The sequence below is a fragment of the Staurois parvus genome, unplaced genomic scaffold (assembly GCF_062004578.1).
Source record: "Staurois parvus isolate SC_StPar_1 unplaced genomic scaffold, SC_StPar_1.0 ptg000053l, whole genome shotgun sequence".
NCBI classification, from domain to species: Eukaryota; Metazoa; Chordata; class Amphibia; order Anura; family Ranidae; genus Staurois; species Staurois parvus.
The window spans coordinates 4,204,533-4,229,184 of NW_028317849.1; the positions used below are offsets into that span (position 1 = coordinate 4,204,533).

Here is a 24,652-nt window from a genome sequence, read left to right on the forward strand (position 1 = left end):
TTGCCTATTAAGACTGCAAGCTGTAAAAAGCAGTTTGCTTATAGCTTTAGATTTCTTTTATGTTCTGTTGTGTAAGTAGTCTGTATACTGTACAGTGAACATATGAAATATAGTGGCGTAACAAAATATTATTATAATAATGTTTATCATCATAAACTATGATGTTATATGTTTTAACTGTTTACAATATTTTCTTTTCAGCACAGCATCTACAAGCATTAATGCCATGGCTGCAGTAACAGTTGAGGATCTCATTAAGCCACATAAGACAGACATTTCAATGAAAAAGCTAATATACATTTCAAAGGGACTTTGTGAGTATCAATTTATAGCCTATCCTGCTTCTATTTATGTATATTATTAAAGCAGTAGTAAACAACAACCATGTAAAAAAAAAACTCTGCAAGACAATGGCATAATGTGCTAGTTTGCATTTTTCTGGGTTCGAGGGCTCCGGCGGCTTGAATGGCTGGGCCATGATGACGTCACTTCCGTGCATGCACACGGAAGTCACTTTTTACGGCACACAGTTCTGAAGGAATGGCACGGACATGCCATTCCTTCAGAGCGCATGCACCGTTGTCTTTTACAGGTAAATATCTCCTAAACAATGCACATTTAGTAGGTATTTACAGTACCTACAGGTAAGCCTTATTATAGGCATACCTGTAGGTACAAGTGAAAAAACAGACTTTACTACCACTGTAAAGTGGTTATAACCTAGTATAGTTTATCCTCATCCAAAGGAAAAGACACTCCCCCTGCAATTCATTTTCAGAGAAAACACTGTGGAAATATATAAATCTATCTCCTAGATTGTAAGCTCGAAAGAGCAGGGCCCTCGATCCCCTCATGTTTTGCATTGTATTGGTATTGTTCTGTCACATGTTCTGTCCCCCTTTGTAATGTACAGCGCTGAGCAAACTATTGGAACTTTATAAATACTGTATAATAATATAATAATAATAATCTTTCTTTAAAGCACAACTAAAGTCCAGCTTTTGAAAACTGCAAGCAGACAGTCTCTTTATTTCAGAAGAAACATGCAATGTCTCTTCTACAATAAAAGAAACCTATCAGCTTGCTCAGTCTTTCTCGGAATGTACACTGAGTTGATCAGGCCCAGCTCTGTTAAAATTCTGGCACAGTGCCTGTGTGCCGGGATGACTGCATTCCTGTGCATGCGCGGGAGTGACATCCTCTCACAGCTAGCCAATGAGATTGGCTGCAGCCGGAGAAAGTGAAATCTGAAATGAAAAGTTTTAATATACAGTTCACTTCACCAGTCGGGGACGATGCAAAGCTGCAGCAGGTCACATGTCGTGGTGACATTGCACTCTTCGCCAGGCCATGCAGAGCAGTGTGGAGCTGTCAGTGAAGCATTTGAGTAGTAGTACTCCTCTGTTAGTCGTTGTTATTTTGCACAAGAACTAAGATGTACAGAACAACTTGTGTCTATGCTTAGTAAATGAGGAAAATGGGTGGGATTTGGTAATTTAACAAGAGACACATGGGCAGGACTGACACCAAATACTGCAATTTCAGTGCAGAAAATAGCAAGTGGTGTCATTCTATACGAGGAAATTAGGTGCTGAGTTTTTTTAGCACTGCTTGTATTTTTCTGTAGTTGTAGGCTCTTTAATAGATTAAAACAGAGGGAAATGTGCATGTCTTACTAAAACAGCATGTATTTTTCTATGTTGGTTTTACATTTGCTTTAACTGATTATAATCGTATACATGTTAACATTACACACCACTGCCATGTTAGAACTATATTTTTATTAAGAACCTTCTAAACACCAAACCCTATTATCAATTTTTATATAACCCTATTGTTACGCAATACCACATTACACAGCATATAATCTATATGTTTGTTTGAGTGGCATACTTGCCTTTGTATTTATAGTCTTGTCAACATAACTTAATTCATAGCGAGCAATAAAAGGCCAACACTCATCACTAAATATATAAAGGTAAGTATCCTTATTTATTATCAGTGCCCATCAGTGTGACTTATCAGTGCCACCTATCAGTGCCCATCAGTGACACCTCATCAGTGCAGCCTCATCAGTGCCCATCAGTGCAGCTTATCAATGCCCATAAGTGCCGCCTCATCAGTGCCCATCACTGCTCCCTCATCATTGCCCATCAGTGCAGCCTCATTAGTGCCTATCAGTGCAGCCTCATCACTGCAGTCTCAGTGCCCATCAGTGCAGCCTCATCAGCGCACATTAGTGAAGAAGATAAATTGCTTATTTGCTAAATTTTGTAACAGAAACAAAGAAAAACCTTTTTTTGAAAATTTTCAGTCTTTTTTCATTTGTTTAGCAGAAATTTTAAAAATCCAGTGGTGATTAAATACCACCAAAAGAAAGCTCTATCTGTCTCAAAAAAGACAAAAATTTTATATGGATACAGTGTTGCGTGACAGCGCAATTGTTATTCAAAATGCGATGGAGCTGAGAGCTGTAAATTGGCCAGGGCAGGAAGGATGTGAACATGCCCAGTACTGAAGTGGTTATTGTTAAGCACAAGGTTGCTAAGTGATGTGTCAGTATAATGCTTACAGTTATTTATTACCATTCGAAGAGATTACAGTTCAGCCACGGACTATGCCCATATCAGCTTTTCTCTGCAGAAGGAAGGAGTCATTTTTGCTCAGGAATGATCTACAGTCAGCATCTACCTTCTGGATTGAGATGCCGGCTCAGACTTGATTCAAAAACATAATTCCTTGTGCATGAGCAGTTCCTGGCTGTGTTTACAAACCTGTAATAAGCCCCTGCTTAAAACCTCTCATATTGTGGATTGCTACAGAGTTCCATCTTACCTTCTAATCAGTAAGGGAGAGGATGCTGCAGCAAACTGATAACATTTTCTCCTAGCCTGAGAAGTCATGTGGCTGGAATACAAAAATTAAAGGGTTTTTGTGACATGTCGGAAATTTATTAGTGTGGACGTGGGAGATTATTGAAAATTGTAAAATTATTGCAAGGTTCATAATAACTGTTCACTGTCATCCAATAAAGTGTATGAAAATGCTAACTTTTTTTAGTTATAGATAGTAGTGGTGGAAGGGTAGGCCCTCTGCCAAGGTTTTATTGTGGTCTGTGTGCCAACTTGGGATATTTACCCCTCTATTTTTCCTGGTGACCACTTCCTCTGAGACAAAAAGCAAGGAGAATTCCTACATTTTAGAGTTGCTATGAAAGCACCATGTAAATTCCCTTAGTTTCAGAAAGATTTCCTCTTACTTTTTGGGAAAGGAAGTTATGGAAAATATCCTTAATAAGACACAGGCCAAATGTAACCTGGCAGAGGCTATGAACCCTACCCTTCTCTATCAAAAATATGTTTTGGCTATACATACACCTTAAACAAGTTTTTATGACCCAGGCCATACCTACATGCAGTACATTTCATGACTTCTCAAGCAGTCAATTTGTACAGTTCATGGATTATAAATTGACCACCTTATACAGCCACTCAAACTGGACTTAGCTCTTACTGTTTATAAAACGCCCTTTCAAAAAAGTTCCATATATCTTTCTGTACTGTAGGTATTCATAAACTAGCCTGTGCCTACTAATAAAGATATTTTTTCAGAGTGTTTACATGCTGTATTTAGTGCACTGAGTTAATATAGTCCTCACCTATTCCAATTATTCATTAAATAATGCCTGACGATTTTCAAAATGATGGAAGTCAGTCGGAGGCCCTTCTTGCATCTGAGAAGTGGGTTGTTGCCTACACATCTTTCCAGTTGCATGGTTGCTGTCTATTCTAGCACTTAACATCAGCTGGTACTTGCTGTTGTTCCTAATAGCCATATAATTTATACACACAAGGTACTAAGTATTTAACTATTTCCCTGGGACCCACCAGCTTCTTCCTGGGAGAGGACTAATCCAGGTTAATTTCCATATTTATCATATTGATAATAACAAAGAATTATGAAACTTTGTTATTTGCATAATGTTAAAATAGCACGAATTTATATCCTTGTGCTTTGGTTGGGGATTCTCAATCTCTAAACGTACTGCAACATCCATCCCTGTAGTATATCTGGTCTTATCCTCATTCCTAATATAGCAATCCATGTTAGATTAAACGTAAAAATCATACTTAAAGTGGATGTAAAGGCTGAAAGGTTTTTTACCTTCATGCGTTCTGTGCATTTATACATTCTACCTTCTGTGTGTTGTTCCTCCCACAGCACTCCTAATACTCACCTGAGCCCCTTCTTGATCCAGCAATGTCAACAGGAGCCTCAGCTGTCCTGGGCCTCTCTCTCCTCATTGGCTGAGACACAGCAGCAGGAGTCATTGGCTCCCACTACTGTCAATCGCAGCCAGTGAGCCAATGAGGAGAGGAATGCAGGGCTGAGATGCAGCTCTATGTGTCCTATAGCAAATAGCTTGATATTGGGGGCACTGGTTAAGGAAGAGGAGCCAGGAGCGCTGGTGAGGGACCCGAGAAGAAGAGGATGATGACTGTTCTGTGCAAAACCATTGCACAGAACAGGAAAGTATGACATGTTTGTTATAAAAAAAAATGAAGCTTTAACATCAGTTTGATTTCCTAAATACCTGTCTCAGGTAAATATACATTTACTCCTTTTTTTGGAAAATTCAATTCAATTTCTCCTAGTACTCTTCTATTCTTATTTGTTTGCCACAATGAATAAGCAGTAGAAGGATAAGCACAGAGGTTGAGGCTTTTAAAGTGTCCCTTTAGTGCAGGGATCAAATTTAAGGCCAGCTAGTAAAAGGTGCATACTTGCCTGTCCAACAAACCACATTTCTTGAAACTCTTCTATATAGTTGATCTACGGCTACAGCAGGTACAGTTGCAAGAAAAAGTATGTGAACCCCTTGGGATTACGTGGAGTTTTGCATGAATTGGGCATAAAATGTGCTCTGAACGTCATCTAAGTCACAACAATAGAAGAACACAGTCTGCTGAACATAATACTACACAAACATTAGATGTTGCCATGGTTTAATTGCACATAACATGTAAACATTCACAATGCAGGGAGGAAAAAGTATGTGAACCTTTGGACTTAATAACTGGTTGACCCTCCTTTGGCAGCAATAACCTCAACCAAACGTTTCCTGTAGTTGCAGATCAGACCTGCACAACGATCTGGAGTACTTTTGGACGACTCCTCTTCACAAAACTGTTTCAGTGTAGCAATATTCTTGGGATGTCTGGTGTGAATCGCTCTCTTAAGGTCATGCCACAGCATTTCAATCGGGTTGAGGTCAGGACTCTGACTGGGCCACTCCAGAAGGCGTATTCTGTGCTGTTGCAGCCATTGTTTTGTTGAATTACTTGTATGCTTTGGGCCATTATCCTGTTGCATCACCCATCCTCTGCGGAGCTTCAGTTGGCAGACAGATGGTCGTATGTTTTCCTGCAAAATGTCTTCATAAACTCTGGAATTCATTTTCCCATCAATGACAACAATCCGTCCAGGCCCTGAGGCAGCAAAGCAGCCCCAAACCATGATGCTCCCTCCGCCATGTTTTACAGTGGGGATGAGGTTTTGATGTTGGTGTGCTGTGCCTTTTTTTCTCCACACATAGTGTTGTGTGTTCTTCCCAAACAACTCAATCTTGGTTTCATCTGTCCACAGTATATTTTGCCAGTAGTGCTGTGGAACATCCAGGTGCTCTTTTACAAACTTCAAACTTGCTGCAATATTCTTTTTGGACAGCAATGGCTTCCTCCGTGGTGTCCTCCCATGTACTCCATTCTTGTTGAATGTTTTCCTTATTGTAGACGAGTGAACAAAAATGTTAGCATGTGCCAGAGATTTCTGTAGGTCTTTAGCTGACACTCTGGGATTCTTCTTTACCTCATGCAGCATTCTGCGCTGTGCTCTTGCAGTCATTTTTACAGGACGACCATGCCTAGGGTGAGTAGCAACAGTGCTAAACTTTCTCCATTTGTAGACAGTCTGTCTTACCGTGGACACATGAACATCAAGGCTTTTGGAGATACTTTTGTAACCTTTTCCAGCTTCATGCAAGTCAACAATTCTTGATCGTAGGTCTTCTGAATGCTCTTTTCTGTGAGGCATGGTTCACATCAGACAGTGCTTCTTGAAACCAGTAAACCCAAAACAGGTGTGTGTTTTTTTTAAGGCCAGGACAGCTGTCAGCAACACATCCAATATCATCACACTGATTGGAGTCAAGGTTGGCTCACTCCTGGCTCCAATTAGCTCTGGGAGAAGTCATTAAGCTAGGGCCTCACATACTTTTTCCTCCCTGCACTGTGAATGTTTACATGTTATGTGCAATTAAACCATGGCAACATCTAATGTTTGTATAGTATTATGTTCCGCAGACTGTGTTCTTCTATTGTTGTGACTTAGATGATGTTCAGAGCACATTTTATGCAAAACTCCACGTAATCCCAAGGGGTTCACATACTTTTTCTTGCAACTGTAACTGACAATTCAAAGTGTGTCTAATACTTAATCCCCCTCCATGTGCCATGGTTTCTTCTTCTGGAACATATGTCACTACAGGACTATGGGTCACTGGGAGAAACCACAATGTCCAATGGGTGAGCAGATATTCAGCACACCCAGAAGTGTTCAATAGTTACAGTGGCCACATATCAGCTACATGGAGTTTTAGGACACAGGCCACCATAAAGGTAAGTTGCTATCTTCTTTTTTTACAGACTGTCCTTAGCTGAATTTTTCCCTCAGGGTTACTTTAACAGATTCAGGTTTATTTACAGATTTATTTACATATCTCTCTTGGCAGAAATTAATTTCTTTCAAATTTTATTCTCGTGTGGAACATTTAATTGTACTGTACACAGTTAATTGTACTTTTATCATATTGTATTTCCTCAATCACAGATATTGGTCCATTGTAGTTTTCTTGCACCTCATGCCAATATAGTCCTTTTTTGTTTACTGTGTAATGTTAATGAGCCCTCTGATTTTTTTTTGTGCCTCCTCATTCTTTTGTCCTTAAGGTTTAGTTAGAAAGGTTATATTTCTAGAAAGATCTATACTCCTTCTGCTGTAATGCTGTTTCTTCTATATGTATGTTTGAGAGATATTTTTTATATTTTTCATTTGTATTTTTAAATCCTAAATGATCACACGTGTGCTGTGCTTATGTGTTCTATTGCATATGGAATCTGCTGATATACAGTTCTTGTCTTATTGGTTGTCCTTTCCATTGACTTGGGCAAAACACCCTGGTTTGAAACTCCACATTGCTTGTTTTAATTTCTCCAAGAACTTCCTAAATTATTTATTCACTTTTTCCCAAACAAGGGGGTGATTCTTAAACGGAGGTGCTTGTGTCAGGTACATTTTAAATAAAAGTTAAATCACAAGCATAATTTTCCTTTACGTGAATCTGTGACCAAACTTTGAAAATTCAAGTCTTAACATATTCTTAACAAGCAGGAAACTAACTTTAAACAAGCCCTCAATGACCTCTGCAGGCATTGTGGAGCAATTCAGCTTTAAAGTTCAAGTACTGAAGTCCTTTCTCTCATCAGTTCAGCTCAGCCTGCTGTCTCCTCCCAGCAGTGACACAGTATCCTTGCATCCTTTTCATATCCAATATTACAACTGAGCAGGAGGTCTGGGGTAGGGTAGCAGGGGGAGCTGAGCTGCTGAGAAAAAAAATTGAATGACTTTAGTGCTTCTGCTATAGACTTTGAGAATTATTGCTCAACAGTGGCTTCAGCTACAGAGGTCAAGGTTGGCTTGTATTAAAGTTCATTTATTGCTAGTTAAAAATATGAAAGATTTGAAATTCCGTAGTCTGGGCACTGGTTCACAATAAGTATCAACATCTTATTACAACTACAAATTTTCAGATGCTTTCCGTGAAGCCTCTGGGTTTAAAGAATTAATTCATTGTGAACTAGGCCTACATTTGCACCAAGTGGTGATAAATGTACAGCCTGTCTGTGTGAAACAAAGGCCAGTGATTGACTGTTGTCAAGCAATGGAACAGCTGGCAACCGCACATGCATGAAGGATTTTCCTTTGTTATAATGATTTTGGAAACCATCAAACAGCAGGTTTATTTTGATGATAACTGGAGATGGTGTGTACTATATTAGTAAACTGGTGGATTGAATACAACATCTGAACTCTCAAAAAAAATCCTAATAAGAGTAGGCCAGTGTGTAAACACCTATAATGCATTAACCACTTAAGCTCTGGAAGATTTTACCCCCTACATGACCAGGGTATTTTTTTGCTATTCAGCACTGCTCTACATTAACTGGCAATTGTGCTATCATGCAACACTGTACCCAAATGAAATTTATATCTTCTTTTTTTCACACAAATAGAGGTTTTTTTGGTGGTATTTGATCACCACTGGGTTTTTCATTTTTATTATATAAACGAAAAAAGACTGAACATTTTGAAGAAAAAAAAAACAAAAATAAAATGTCTTCATAAATTTTGACCAAAATGCATTCTACTATATTTACTTTTGTAAAAAAAAAACAACCTAATAAGTATATATTGGTTGGTTTGTTTGAAAGTTATAGTGTCTAAAAACAAAGGAATACATGCTGGAATATTTATTTATTGTGTACTAGAAATGGTGGTGATCAGCGACGTATAGTGAGACTCTGAGAATGTGGCAGGTAATCTGACACTGGGTGGGAACTGACTAACTGCCACCTCTAGTGACACTAAGTCCCCTGTCACACCGATCCAACTCCAATTGTGCAACTTCCAGTGAAGCGGCATGATTTCAAAGTCGGATGTCATTCCGACTTGAGGTGCGACTTGCAAGACATCCGCGGCTGGCAAGACACAGATGTCTATGAAAGGCGCACCTGAAACATGCACTACTTTAGAAATCGGTGTGGCTCCAACCAAGTCAGAATCACACCGATATGACCACTTTAATTGCGGACAATAGGGTGCGACTTACCATGCGATTTGAAACTCGAATGGCATGGCAAATCGCATGGCAAGTCGCACCCGGTGAGACCGGGCACTAATACAGTGATCAATGATAATACTATACACTGTCACTGTACTACTGACACTGGCTGGGAAGGGGTTTACATCTAGGGGCAATCAAAGGGTTAACTGTGTGCGTAACAAGTGTAATGTGTGTAATGTGTGCTGCTTTTACTAGGAAATGTGATTGTTTTATCTCCCTGCTTTGCAGGGAGAAAAAAAGCCACATCTCTGCTCCGTGTACAGAGCCCTGTGTTGTTAATAGACACAGGGCTCTGTACTGTCATTCGCCAAGCCTGATCGACTTGTCCTGTGCCAAATGAAAGCACAAATGGGGTGGGTGGGGCATGAATGCCCCCTACCCAGAAATGCTGGATCACATGCATGTACGTGATCCAGCACAGAACGGCCGCCCCACCACAGTTTATATACATGGGGCGGTCCGCAAGTGGTTAAGACATGTTTTTGAGAACTGCATGTAGACAGGTTTGAGAAGGCATCGTTGGCAATGGCATTCCTTTCATTATGAACACATCATTGGCAGCAGGATTCCTTGCATTAAGATCTTTTTCAGTCATAAAGCAGCATCTACATTGGGTTGAGGTTTTCTGTTTTCTATTATTAAAGAATAAGTAATATGTGTCCTGGGAGTATTAAACTGTTTAATGCATGGCATTACAAATCTTTGTACTTATCCCTGAGGGACCAGTCCCTTACTGAATTTATATGAGCATTTTAATACAATACTTGACCAAACTAACTCTCTTGGATAATAAATAAAATGAATTCTCTTTGTGTACCTTTCAGATCTGCACTCCAAACAAAATTAGCATTTATAGCAACAAGTCTAACTAACTCACTGTTCTTGTCCTGTATGCACAATAATTAATTTACTGGCTCTGTAACTCCGTGATGTAGAAGCTGCCACACGCAGGTGGATCAGATTAAACATGTTATAAAAAATGAGCTACAATTACAGGCTTTCACTGTGAGAATAAGTGAAAGCCATTGGGGTAATGAATAAGTGCTGTCTATAGCGTGAAACGCATTTACCTGCCAGTCCCCCACTGTATTTCCACTGTTTCTATTGGTTTTATCTTGGTTCAATAAAGTGGTTTGTTTGGAGTGCAGCTGATCCTTTGTTATCATCTATGCAGCACACGAGCAGGGCTAGCACCTACAGGAGGGGTTGTGCTTGGTGATTGGGAGTCTCTCTACCTTGAGCAGCGGTAAACATATATGTATTGATTTTTTAAATATTTTTATTGGATATGTTTTATAACAGTAACATTTTCAGTCTTTTTTTCATTTATATGGTAGAAAAAAAACAAGTGGTGATCAAATACCACCATGAGATTGTTATATTTGTATAAAAAAAAATTATATAAATTTAATTTGGGTACAGCATTGCATGACCACGCAATTGCCAGTTAAAGTAGTGCAGTGCTGGATAGCAAAAAAATGGTTTGGTCATGAAGGGGGTAAAATCTTCGGGAGCTTAAGTGGTTAAAAAATAAGCCAGTTACTGGGTTATGGAAGTACATGTGTTGTAACGATTTGATTCCACTTCTTTAACTATTGTCAGGGTTCAAAGTGCAAAATGTAAGCTAGTTTATATCAAACTGGTGAAAATAATCTTTGGCAAATTCACAGTTTCATGTCATGTTGCAAGATACAATTTACGCTTAGATAACAGAATAGTGATGTAGAAGGGGTGTCCCTAGGGTTGGTGTCACCTGGTGCGGTAACACTTGGTGTCACCCCTCCGACGATCCCCGCAGGAACCTCCTTCATCTGACATCACTTCTCGAGCATGTGCAGACCGGACCGGTGTTGAAAGATCAGTTAACCCCGTATAGGTTGCAAGCCAACGATCCCTGCAGAATGGATTGGATCTGCGGATTGAACATAATGGATCAGACTCAGATTCATTATGCTCCCCAATCCGCAGATCCGATCCATCCTGCAGGGATCATTGGCTTGCAATCTATACGGGGTTAACTGATCTTTCAACACCGGTCCGGTCTGCACATGCTCGAGAAGTGATGTCAGATGGAGGAGGTTCCTGCTATCGCGGCCGCATTTCCTGGTTACAGACAAGTTCTGAATCTTGCACAGCCTTACCTAGATGAGTTAATCCCGTATAGGATGCAAGCCGACGATCCCCGGAAGATGGATCAAATCTGCGGATTGGGGAGCATAATGGATCAGACTCCAATCCATTATGCTCAGTCTGCAGATCCGATCCATCTTACAGGGATCGTCGGCTTGCTTTAAAACTTTTGTTTTCATGGAGCTCGTTTTCATGGAGCTGTGCGATAGGTGTTACCCAGTGCGGTGCGCACCCCCTGCACTCGCCTAGGGACGCCACTGGCACATTTACCAACAAACCATACCAGCATCGGTATTTATGGCAAACTGAAAGGAATTAGCAATTTCCGTTCATTTTCTGTGGACTGCCAGGCCCTATTCCTGTCAATGTTACCCACATTACCTTCACTATAAGCACTTACCCATACCATTTGCTGGCTGATATAGTATAGGACTGCACTGTTTACATTCTGTGAGTGCTGGCTTCTGGTTCTTGGTAAAACCCTAGCCTATCCTTTGCCTCCTGTTGTTCTACTGTACGTCTGCCTATTGATTTGGTACTTTAGATCAGTTGTCGGTTAAATTGTACGCTATTGCCAATGATGCAAACCACCTAATAAGATTCAGTCTGCTGGAACAAACAGCCATTCCTTCACAGCAACAAAAGGTTCTAATTGGACCTGGAGATCAGGGCGTGACCATTCGTGATGTCAGCGTGCACATCGGGACCACGTGGTGTGATCACGTGACTGCTACTGTGGGAGCCCATACCATTGTGTGCCGGGACTGTCACTCGCCGCTGAAGTGGCTGCTAGAACGTCTGGTTTCTATTCATACACTGTGATTTTTTTTATTGACTCAATGTGAGTGCTATTTTAAGGGAGGTATTATTTTTCAATAAATGTGTTAAACGGAATTACACTATGTGGCTGTTCTGTACTTTGCCCACATATGAAATTGGAGTAATATGATTAAGTCTTGATGGTGAGGAGGTCGGAAGGAGAGTGATCAATATTTATATCTGATGGATGGTGATCTTGGTCTGAGATAGTGCAGATGAATATTCTACTGTCTGTCCTTTAACCCCCCCCGGCGGTATTCCTGAGTGTAGGTCAGGGTTAACTTTCAGTACCAGAAGTGGTAACCCCCGAGCTACACTCAGGATTACCCTGCAGCGTTGCTCTGGGATCCCTCCAGCACTTACCTTGTCTTTCGCTCCCGCAATGTCTCCCCTGCAGCATCCCTGGCCATGTCCTCTGGCCGATGCCGGCATCTGTCTTCCGGGTTCCGTTCCCTGTGAGCGTCGGGACATACGGGGGATGTAACTGGCGGGAAATTAAAAAATGTAAAAATGTGACATTATTATTATTATTATACAGTATATGGTGCCAAAAGGTTTGCTCAGCGCTGTACATTATAGTGGGAGACAGAACATGAGACAATACAGCAAAAAAAAAGGACACGAGCGGTTCAAGGGCCCTGCTCTTTCGAGCTTACAATCTAGGAGATTCACTCAATACACTAAAATCACATAGTAAAACATTACGGTATCAACCAATTTCACATACATTTTGTCCCTAGTGCTTTGTCCTGTGCCCTGCCTGCATTTTTACCGTCCTTTCTGCCAGGAAACTGAGAAACGTCTATGGCATCAAAAAAGCGTCCCTTTAGGTCAAAAGCGGTTTTAGACCAGCTAGAGAACAGCGATAGTAAATCAGAACCACTTGCAGAATTGAGTGATAATGATTCGTGGGGAAATTTGTCATCAGACACTGAAAACGATTTTGCGACTAAGCTTAGTGATGTGCGAACTTGGCGCTATATTTCAAATTTCATTGTTTTTGGTTTGATAATATTATTGAATTAAATTTTTTATTATTATTTTTTATGATTATTTATTAAATTATAATTTATGATTTCAAATGTTTCAAATTTTATCATACCCCGGATGTTTACTAGACTCTTGTTCGGACAGATTTCAGTGAGTTATTCCTAAGAATTACAGGCCTACAATAAAAAAACAACATATTTCCATGCAAAAAATTTACCACTTTGAGAACAGAAATACTGACATAATCAGACTGCTAGGGATGTTAATAATCATTCAGCACCAAAGATGTTTATTTTCCACTGCTGGTTACTCACCAACATCTGGTGAGTGTTCAATCTGATGGGGCGTTAATCACTGCAGAATCAAAATGATGGTGTATTGGACTGTTTTAAAGGAATAATACATTGATGAAGTGAACTGAACTTTATTCACATTTGTACACTTTGGTGGAAGTCTTGCTTTCCTTTCCATTCTGCGATATCTGTGTACATATGATCTTAATGTTTTAGGGTAATTTGAATATAACTGAGTGCTGTTTATGAGGACGGTTTAAACAACTCATCTATTTGCATACTTATTATTATTTAAAACGGCTGCTTTATTATAGTATATATGATCTTATCGATTCAGTTTCTTTATCTTTCACCATTATTTAAGCGCTGGGATAAAAGTTGCTATTTCAGCTTATATATATTTATCCCATAATAAGATTGTTTCACAGCAAAATCCTAGCCTCCTTGCTGTTCCTGAGTAAATGCTGGATACCTTTTCAATTTCACATAATAGGAGCCTACATCTACGACTACTGACACTATCACAGTTCATTTTTTGTAGGTGTGGCATTCGCATTCAGAAGTGCGGGCATACCATCCATTATGCTATGTTGTATTAGCAATTCACAAATATGTACATAAGTTAATGTATTTGTTTGCTATGAATAATGTGTTCATTATGACTTAAGGAGTATGACAGGTATATGTTCCATTCTCTTTCTTTTTTTCAGCTCTCCTTTACGGATGTGCATGCATTACAGTAGCTGCCTTGTCATCGCTGCTCGGTGGTGGTGTTCTACAGGTACTAATTTGGTGACCAGTCAAAAAGAGATATATTGTTTTTCAGATGATGTGTTCTCTAACTATCGGCTCTCTGTTCTCTTGCACAGGGCTCCTTTACAATAATGGGAGTAATCAGTGGTCCACTCCTGGGAGTTTTTATCTTAGGAATATTTACCAGTTCATGTAATACTGTGGTAAGTATGTCCTTAGCAGCATCAACCCTATTTTGCCTTTACGTTTTTTCTATCATTTTGTTTTTATGTACTGTCAATGGAATTGCCACAGCCCCTGTCTGTTTTCTTATTTGATGTCTGTGTTCCACTGCGGAGAGATTTGCCTTGATTTCCTGCTACAGAGACACAACGGAAAGTGAGAGAGATTGAAATTTGCTGCAGATATGACTGTTATTAGTCAAGATGGTGCTGGACACATGGTTGAGTCCTTTGTGTTTTATTGGAACACAACAGAAACACATAAACAAGAAATTATATCATAACCCTGTAGTTTCACTATAGAGAACTATAAATGATAGAAAACATAATATTACCACCTTTGTGGCAGAACTACTATTAATCACAGTATAATATATCAGAATGGTTGTTGCCCCTCTGTCTGTATAAACAACATGCTAAGAGAGAGGAAATATCTCCAAACGAGAAAAGAAATCCTCTCTAAATCAGAGACAGCAGTTTTATGTATAAAATAACAAACAATATAATCAGGCAGTGAATTCCAAAGAACAGGAGTTTTATTTCTATCAGCTGCAGCTGGAAGCAAGTTCACACAGGCCATTTTATAAAAAAGTTTCACCATAGAATTACATGTGGAACAATATGATTGGTTGCTAAGATCTACGTCATTGTAACCAACCATAAAATCTGACACCTGTCCTACGTCCAGACAAATTTATTATTTCCCACAATTCCTATATGTTTATTAAAAATTATTTGTAATAGTCTTTGTCTATACTTTCACCCAAATGAAATCCTTATCTACAGACAGTATGATACCTAACGTGTTCATCATCAAATCAAACTTCTTGTTCTGATAAGACTTCCCCATCCCAAGGACAATAGCATAATTACAACTTTGGGAAAATGAACTTTTGTTCACCCCACTGTATGTGTTAAATGTCCATAAGTGTCTAACAATTCAGCTCCATATATGTATGTATTAATATATTGGTTACATAAATATGTACTATATTAAATATATATATATATATATATATATATATATACTGCAACGTTAACTGTTTTATTTTCTTATTTAATATTTTCTAGATATTAATGTAATAAATAAATATTATATATATATATATATATATATATATATATATATATACACACAGTAATACCTTGGTTTATGAATTTAATTCGTTCTGCAGGAGTTTTCATATAGCGAAAAATTTATAAACCGAAACACCATTTCCCATAGGAATGCACTGAAAACCAATGAATGTGTTCCGAAGGTCAGTAAAAAGTAAACGCTACTAAAATACTGCATGAGTTATTTTATGAAGTCACGCGATATTTTAGTAGTGACAACCCTGTGTTAATGTTTCAGCTGTCAGCAGGGTTCCCCACTGACAGCTGAATGTAAAAGAATTGCCAGCAATTAAAACAAAAATTAAAAAACAAGGGTGGTGTCCCCCCTCCCATTCATACCAAGCCCTCTGGGTCTGGTATGGATTTTGAGGGGAACTCCTGAGCCAAAATAAAAGAAAATGGTGTGGGGGTCCCCCCCAAAAATCCATACCGGACCCTTATCCGAGCATGCAGCCTGGCAGGTCAGGAAAGGGGGGGGGACAAGCGAGTGCCCCCCCCTGAACCACAGCAGGCTACATGCCCTAAACATGGGGGGGTGCTTTGGGACAGGGTGGGCTCCACAGACCCCCGCAACCACTGGCCAGGGTTGTGGGGAAGAGGCCCTTGTCCCCATCAGCATTGGGACAAGGTGCTTTGGGGTGAGCCCCAAAGCCCCGTCCCATGTTGAGGGTATGTGGCCTGGCATGGTTCAGGAGGGGGGCGCTCCCCCCCCTTTCCTGACCTGCTGGGCTGCATGCTCGGATAAGGGTCTGGTATGGGTTTTAGGGGGGGACCCCCACTCCATTTTTTTTTTTTTTGGCTCGAGAGTTCCCCTCAAAATCCATACCAGACCCAAAGGGCCTGGTATGGTAGGAGGGACCCCACACCATTGTTTTATTTATTATGGTGCCATTTTTTTAAATGTAATTACCGCTTTTTTTCTTTTTACTATAGCTCAGAAATTCAGCTGTCACTTTCCCCCCAGCTAAAAGAGAGAGAGTTTTTCTTTTAGTTTATTTCCCCAAGTTAAAAAAAACGAAGTTTCCGTTAACTCCGGGGAAAGTGACAGCTGTGTTTTACTGTGTAAGCACATTACTTTGTATTGCTCTGCTATGCAGAGCAAAATAAAGCAATGTGTAGGAGCTGACAGGGGAGAGATCTGTATTGTTTACTTATAGACCTCTCCTCCGTCAGTGATACTCGGCAATCGCTGGGTGCCGGCTGGGAATCACTAGCCGATGATCGACAGCTGAATGGCGGCTGCACGTGTGCCCCCTACACGGAAATGCAAAATCACATATATATACGTCATTTTGCGCAGCCCTGCCACCCTGTAGCAGTATTTCTGCTATAGGGAGGTGGGCAAGCGGTTAATTCAATTTAACTTAACTCAAACTTATCTTAAAGTGTTTGTTAGCTGCAGTTGACATTAATAGGCTATATCTTTGTTCTCATAACAGGTGAATGTGTGTTTGTATTGGCATTAAAGACTAATTTGATAGTAATGTGTTAACAACATTAAGTGGAGATTCTAATGTTTTATTTTTTTGCTAATCCAACTGTGAATATTTCTTTGCATAGTTGGAAAACCTTGCAACATTCATTCTTAAAGGCAAAACTATCATTATTTCTGGATCATTTTAACATATGATGAACACATAGGTGTCAAACTGGCGGCATTTTTAAACTTATGTTTTAGATTCTAATAAACATTAATATAATATGCACCCATGGCAGGATTCACTGTGTTTTACAAAGAGCACAGCAAAAGATGTTTTCCCTCAGAAGGTATGGTTGCAAATTCACACAGAACCTGTTTAATATGCAGGCTGTGAGCAATTGTTCATTTGTGTATATAGAGTTCATGCTGAGCTGTAGAGCTCTGTAAACAATAGGCAGAGTTTCCAAGAAATTAAATGAAAAGAAGTCTGGAGTTCCATCTGATGACTTAAAATGAGTATACAAAATGTTTATATGCAATATTTAAAACCACAACTATGTACTGTAACTATATGTAAAAACAATGCATTGATTCATAATTAGAATTGGCTAATACAAATTAAACGTATTTCCACCATATTCTAAATCACACCAAGGTAGGCATAATTGCTTGTTTGCAAATGTTCTGTGTAAATAATGAACCTGTTAATAACATTTACATATATATTTACAGCTACTGTATAAAAGTCTCAGGTGCTTAGTACTGACAGACTTAATCAAGATAAAGATCTAATGATGTATATTTTTAGACAAAAGATTAGTTACCTTGCATCATCCTCAGGTGATCACACTTACTATTGGCACTTTCCAGCTGCTCAGCACATGTAAACACAGATTAAAAAATAATTACAGTGAACCTATGGAGTTGAAATAATATTAGAGTAATTGTTAAGCTTTACCTTTTTTAATCTAAAATAATAAACATATCACACTTACCTGCTCTGTGCAATGGTTTTGCATAAAGCAGCCCCGATCCTCCTCTTCTGGAGTTCCCTGCCAGTGCTCCTGGCTCCTCCCTGCACCAAGTGACCCCATAAGAAGCCACTTTCTATGGGTGCACTCATGCCTACTCGATTCTGAGCCATGCTGTTTGTGTCTAATCCAGCCTTTCTCAACCAGAACCTTGAATTCTTTCAGAGGTTGATAGGGGTTCCTTGAGCAAAGAGAAATTTCTGACTATTAGATAATTAAACCCTGACACCAATGATCGTTTTAGCTATCTTTAGGCTGCTTTCACACTGAGGAGATTTGAAGCATTTTTGCGTTAAAAAAAGCACCTGAAAAGCTCAAGAAAACTGCTTCCCTATGTATGTGCTTGCGGAGCGGTGTAAAAACTCCTGCTTGCAGCATCTTTGGGGCATGTTTGGGGAGGTAAAAAAAGGCCCCAAAAACGCCTCTTCCTATTGAAATCAATGGAAAATACCTGAAAAATGACTTAAAGACGCCTCAAAAACGCCTCTCAGAAGCGTTTTTGGTGCAGTTTTTAAGTCATGTGTCCTTTAAAAATGCCCAAAAAGCATGGTAAAAATGCCTATGTGTTTTTGCTGTGGATCAGTGTGAAAGTAGGGAGGCATTGTTCACACTGACCACCAATATGACAAGCATTCTTCCAAGTGATCATCACATTAGTGTACAGTGAGCTGTAGGTATAGTAATTATTAGCAGGGATTCCCTGAGACTGTAAACTTATTTCATGGGTTCCTCCATGGTAAAAAAGTTGAGAAAGGGTGTTCTAATCAGACACACAACCTGGCTCAGCCCAGCTTTCTGCTCACAGGCTTTGGCTGACAGCAGAAGGAGCCAATGGCTCCCATTGCTCTCAGCCAAGTCTGTGAGAGCAGAGATGGGAGAAGAGCCACTGCAGATGCCACAGCACTGAATCAAGATCAGGTTCAGGTACATATACAAACTCTACTATTTTTATTGATACCTGCCAACTGCAAATATCCTGTATTGACAAAGGAGTCAGCGAGTCAGCGAGAGGAACTGCAAAATGTGGCAGGAAAACAGGTATTTGATGCACCTGGATATATCAGGATTCTGCAGCAACTGGAGATCAGCAACACTGTTTCACCATATAGGCCACTGAAAAGGTAAGTATACAGCATCTTTATTTACAGGTTGCCCTTAGTTTTTTTGACCTCACAGTGAATGGGTCACTTCAGACATGTGTAGGTAAGAGAAAGCTACACACACACATAAAATGCTATTTTATATTGGTTCCTTTATGAACAGGTAAAGGCTTGATAACAATAGTCACTACAACAAAACATTATACCTGAAACATCCTTCATGAAGGAAAAGGCATAAGAGTGGTCATGTTTAGAAATGCAAAAATAGGTGTTGACTTCTTTATGGATTCTTATAGGCAAGTGTACATCTTCTTAACACCGCAGTACCTATTCTATAAGCACATAAATTTAAATGTTACTTTTAACATTGATTTTACAATTAGGATTCATTCTGAGTGCGTACTTATTGTGTTTTTCCTGTCCCTAGGGTGCATTCTCGGGACTTGCTGTTGGATTTAGTTTATCTCTTTGGGTTGCTGTTGGTGGTACTCTCTACCCTCCATCACCAGAGATGATGGGAGTTCTGCCCACTTATGCTGAACACTGTCCTCTTTACAACTCTAGTAACGGGATCACCTATGGCTCTCCTCCTCCAAAAAACATTACTACGGCTCTAGACAGGTAACAAATGCGATAAGAATGAATGCATGTATTTGTGTTTTAGTGTTTAGTGTGTTTAGAACTTTTTGTTCTGCAAGGGAGTGCTCACATCCTACTGGCCCACCCTGCCAGAACAAGAGGTGTAAATATATCAGCATCGGGCACCGATGTTTTGGGAAATTTTTTTTAGGAGCCCTCTCAAAACAACCCTCATTGCTGAATGCTTTGTTGGTTGCTAAACGTTCTAGGGGTAGGTAGCATAAAAAAGAGTGAGGAGGCAACATAGGAAGACATGTTTGCACAGCCATAGCAAGCATGAAAAATATAGCCATTAGCAAAGCCATGAATAGGAAAGTGAATAGGAGCAAATGGAAATATGGCTAGAATAAAGATCCAAATATGTGAATCAAACATAGAACTATTGGAAATGTACATGTACAATAATACAATAGAGAGTTTCTCAAGGTTGGTATTGGCATAGCAGTACATATGTCCACACATATGGCCTTATAAGGGTTTACTTAAAAGCTGACCATTAGGCACATAACTGTCAAGTGTTATGTGTAGGAGGAGTGCCAATTTATGTAAAATAAGCCCTGAGAGAAATTAATCCAAAGAAAAACCTTTAATTCAAACCTTGAAACTCTACTCATGCAGACACCTGTTATGGGAATCAATCAACCCTGCAGCTTGCATGTGCTGGGTAACCCTTCAACTTTAGCCTATAAATCTCAGCTCGCATTGCTGATTGGCAACTTTCAACTGGCCCATGTATCTAGTTTTTTCTTTTGTCATAGGAGCTTAATATTTAGGACAGGGGCGGACTGACCATTCGGGCATTGCCCGAGGGCCCAGGGTCAGTAGGGGGCCCATGAGAGGATCACTGTCCAGTGACAGTGTATTGAGCGGAGGAGGAGGCAGTCTCAGATCCCGACCCAGAAGTAGCTCACCTGTCACTTCACCTGGTGGCAGAGTGAGTCTGGTGACAGGTCCGGACACGGTGCTGGTGATGGAGCTGGTGGGCATGGGGAAGGTGAGAGGCATATAATTTCAAAGGTGTTCACTGCATGGATGATATGTATCAGGAACAAAGTCGGAGGTGATCGGTGCAGTGGAGGGACAGTGACAGCACCGATCTCCCTGCATGGATTTCAATGAAGCAGCTTTAAGCCACGGGAGGGAGAGACTTAAAGCTGCCTCGTTGAAATCCATGCAGAGAAATTGGTCCTGTCACTGTCCCTCCACTGCACCGATTATCCCTGACTGTGCATTGGATTTCCCTCCTGGGCCCCCCTCTGTGATCCTCAGCCCCCCCCCTCACAGGACTCTGATGCCTCCTCTTCTCTGACAGTGTCCAGCCCCTCCCCCCCATCCTCCACAGCAGAGCAGGGGAGAGAGGATCTGCTCTGCCTCTCCTGTCCAGATCAGCCGGTAGCTCTGTGATTCTCCCTCCCCTCTCTCCCCCCTCTCTCCCTCCCCCTCTCCCCCCCTCTCTCTCCCCCTCCCTCTCTCCCTCACTCTCTCTCCCTCTCCCCCACCTCTCTCTCTCTGCCCCCCCTCTCTCTCCATCTTGCTCTCTCTCTTTATCTCTCTCCATCTCGCTCCCCCCTCCCTCTCTCTCCCCTCTCTCTCCCCCCTCTCCCCCTTCTCCCTTTCTCTCTCCCTCACCCTCTCTCTCTCCCTGTCTCTCTCCCCCCTCTCTCACCCCTCTCTCTCTCTCACCCTCTCTCTCCCTCTCTCTCTCCTTGTCTCTCTCCCTCCCTTACCTTCATTCCTTCTTCTATCCCCTCCCTTCATTTTTTCCTTCTTTTCATCCTCGTCCTTTAATCATTCCTTCCTTCGTTCCTCCCTTCCTTCCTTCTATCCCTCCATTTTATTCCTTCCTTCATCCATTTCCTTCCTTCCTCCATCCATTCCCTCCCTGCCTTCTTTCCTTCCTTCCTTCCTTCCTTCCTTCCTCCATTCTATCCTTCCTCCATTCTATCCCTCCCTCCATTTTCTTCCTTCCTTCATCCATTTCCTTCCTTCCTCCATCCATTCCCTCCCTGCCTTTTCTTCCTTCCTCCATCCCCTCCCTTCCTTCCCTCCCCTTCCTTCATTCCTTGCTCCATCCATTTTCTTCCTTCCTTCCCCCATTCCCTCCCTCCCTTTAATTCCTTGCCTTCATTCCTTCCTCTATCCCCTCTCTTCATTTTTTCATTCCCTCCCTCCTCGTCCTTCAATCTTTCCTTCCTTCCTTCTTTCCCCCTTCCTTACCCTTCCTTCAATCCGTCCTTTTTCCTCTCTCTCTCTTCCGTCTCTTTTCTTCCTCCCTTCCTTCCCTCCTTTACCATCATTACTTTATCCATTCATTTTCTTTTCCTCCTTCATTCCTTCTTTCCTCCATCTATTCCCTCCCTACCTCCCTTTTCCCTCCCTACCTCCCTTTTCTTCCTTCCCTTCCTTTCTCCCTTCCCTCCTTCCTTCCCTCCCCTTCCTTCCTCCATCCATTCCCTCCCTCATTTTTCTTTCCTTCCTTCCTTCCCTTTGTTCCTTCCCTTTCTTCCTTCCCTTTCCTCCTTCCCTTTCTTCCTTCCCTTTCTTTCTTCTTTCCTTCCCTTTCTTCCTTCTTTCCTTCCCTTTCTTCCTTCTTTCCCTTTCTTCCTTCCCTTTCTTCATTCCTTCATCTGTTCCCTCCCTTTTCTTCCTTCCTTCCTCCCCTTTCTTGCTCCATCCATTCCCTCCCTCCATTCCTTCCTAACTTCCTCCCTTGCCTCCTTTTCCTTCATTCCTTCCTCCATCCATTTTCTTTCCTTCCTTCCTCCATCCATTCCCTCCCTCCCTCCCTTTTCTTCATTCCCTTCCTTCCTCCATCCCCTCCCTTAATTCTTTCCTCCCTCCCCTTCCTTCCTTCCTTCTCCTTCATTCCTTCCTCCATCCATTTTCTTTCTTTCCTTCCTTCCTTCCTTCCTCCATCCATTTCCTCCCTCCCTTTTCTTCCTTCCCTTCCTTCCTCTATCCCCTCTCTTCATTATTTCCTCCCACCCCTCCTTTCTTCCCTCCCCTTCCTTCCTCCATCCATTCCCTCCCTCCCTTTTATTTCTTCCTTCCCTCCATCCATTCCCTTCCTTCCGATATAAGCTGGTACAGGTTCTGTTTATTCATCCCAATCTAATGAGAGCCCAGCATATACTAGTGTTCCCTGTTTGCTCCCTACTGACAGGGTCCATTGCCCCCACAAAGTCATTGTGAAAAAAATAATACAGAAATAAATTGTAAAAAATAATTAAAAAATTAGATAATAAAAATTTAAAAATCAGACACCCATGGACACCCATGCCATTGCTCTACTAACATCATCCACTGGCCACCCAAAAGCATTCTGAAAAATTATAAAATAATAAAACATTAATTTGTAAAAAAAAAATCATAAAATTGTAAAAAAAAATAAAATAATACTAATAAAAATGAATAACTACTGACACCACCTGACACCATCCTATACATACTACCCACCGCCATACACTCCGCACTCCTCCCCCTGTACATACTACCCACTGTCATACACTCCACACTGTACATTCCCTATTTAACATTACCTCATTCTGCACTATATAAGTCATCTCAGACACTATTTAACCACACCCCTTTTAAGCCATGCTCAATTTTAGCACAATTTAAAACACACCCCTCCTCTCTCACGGCTTCTCCAGACCTGGTCACATCGGTCACATGTGCTCAGGGTAAACCTGCTCTGACCTGTGAAAAGCACAGGGCGCCAGTGGCGAACCTGACAATTCTGGTGTTCAGTGGCAAATGCCAATCAAACTCTATGGTACTGGGCAGTGAGCACAGGGCCACAGTGGCCCTCAGGCCACCATCATGAGGCAGACTGACTCTATCTATCTATCTATCTATCTATCTATCTATCTATCTATCTATCCCTCCCCCCCTCTATCTATCACCCCCCCTCTCTCTCTCTCTCTCTCTCTCTCCCCACCCCCCTCTCTCTGCCCCCCCCTCCCCCCTCTCCCTCCCTCCCTCCCTCTCCCTCCCTCCCTCTCTCTTCCTCTCTCTCTCACCATCTCTCTCTCGCTCTCCCTCTTTCTCCTCACCCCCCCCCCAATCTCCCTCCCTCTCTCTCACCCTCTATCTCTCACCTTCTCTATCTCTCTCTCCCCCTCACCCTCCCTCTTTCCCCCACCCCACACACCCTCTCTCTTCTTCTCATCCTCTCTCTCTGTTTCACCCTCTCCCTCTCTCTCCCCCCCCTCTCTCTCGCACTGTCTCTCCCTCTCTATTTCTCTCTCTCTTGCACTGTCTCTCCCGCTCTTGCACTGTCTCTCCCTCTCTCTTTCACTCTCCCCCTCTCACCCTCCCTCTTTGCCCCCCTCTCTCTCACCCTCCCTCTTTCTCCTCCCTCTTTCTCCCCCCTCGCCCCCCTCTCCCCCCCTCTCTCCCTCCCTCATACCCTCTCTCCCCCCCTCTTTCTCACCTTCTCAGTCTCTCTCTTTCTTTCTCTCCCTCTCTCTGTCTCCCCCTCTTCCCCCCAATCTCCCTTCTCTTTCGCACCCCCTCTCTTCCTCCTGCTCACCCTCTCAGTCTCTCTCTCTCCCTCCCTCCCCCTCTCTCTCACTCTTTCTCCCCTCTCTCTCTCCCACACCCTCTCTTCCTTTCTCTCTCTCTCACCATCTGTCTCTCGGCCTCTCACTTTCTCCCCCTCTCCCCCCCCTTCTCTCTCTCACCCTCTCTCTCCCTCTTTCACTCTCTCTCTCACCATCTCTTTCCTAATCTTTCCCTCTCTCTCTCACACCATCTCTCTCCTTCTCTCTCTAACACACACACACACACACGCTCTTTCTCTCTCTCCCTGTCTCTCTTCCTCCCCCCCTCTCTCTCTCTCACCCTGTCTCTCTTCCTCTCTCTCTCAACCACTCTCCCCCTGTCACCCACTCTCTCCCTCACCCATTCTCTCTCACCCACTCTCACCCTCTCTCTCTCCCTCTCTGGCTCACCCTCCCTCTCACTCCCCCTCTCTTTCCCCCTCTCTCTCCCTCCCTCCCTCTCTTTCCCGCTTTCCCTCTCTCTTTCCCTCCCTCTCTCTCCCCCTTTCTCTCTCCATATCTCACTCTGTCATCCTCTCTCGCTCATTCAGCCTCTCTCCCCCTCCCTCTTTCTCTCTCTCTCTCCCTCCCTCCCTCCCTCTCTCCCTCCCTCTCTCCCTCCCTCCCTCCCTCC

The 24,652-nt window shown here is 41.8% G+C and overlaps 1 protein-coding gene across 2 annotated transcripts in view; it reads left to right on the forward strand.

Moving 5' to 3' along the window:
* SLC5A5 (solute carrier family 5 member 5) overlaps positions 1 to 24,652 on the forward strand; it is a 63,192-nt gene that overhangs the window by 24,652 nt on the left and 13,888 nt on the right. For both annotated transcript variants that reach the window (XM_089667660.1, XM_089667661.1), the window contains exons 9-12: positions 202 to 314; positions 13,905 to 13,975; positions 14,064 to 14,150; positions 19,263 to 19,456. In XM_089667660.1, coding sequence (XP_089523786.1) covers positions 202 to 314; positions 13,905 to 13,975; positions 14,064 to 14,150; positions 19,263 to 19,456 — 465 coding nt within the window. The remainder of the gene's footprint in view (positions 1 to 201; positions 315 to 13,904; positions 13,976 to 14,063; positions 14,151 to 19,262; positions 19,457 to 24,652) is intronic.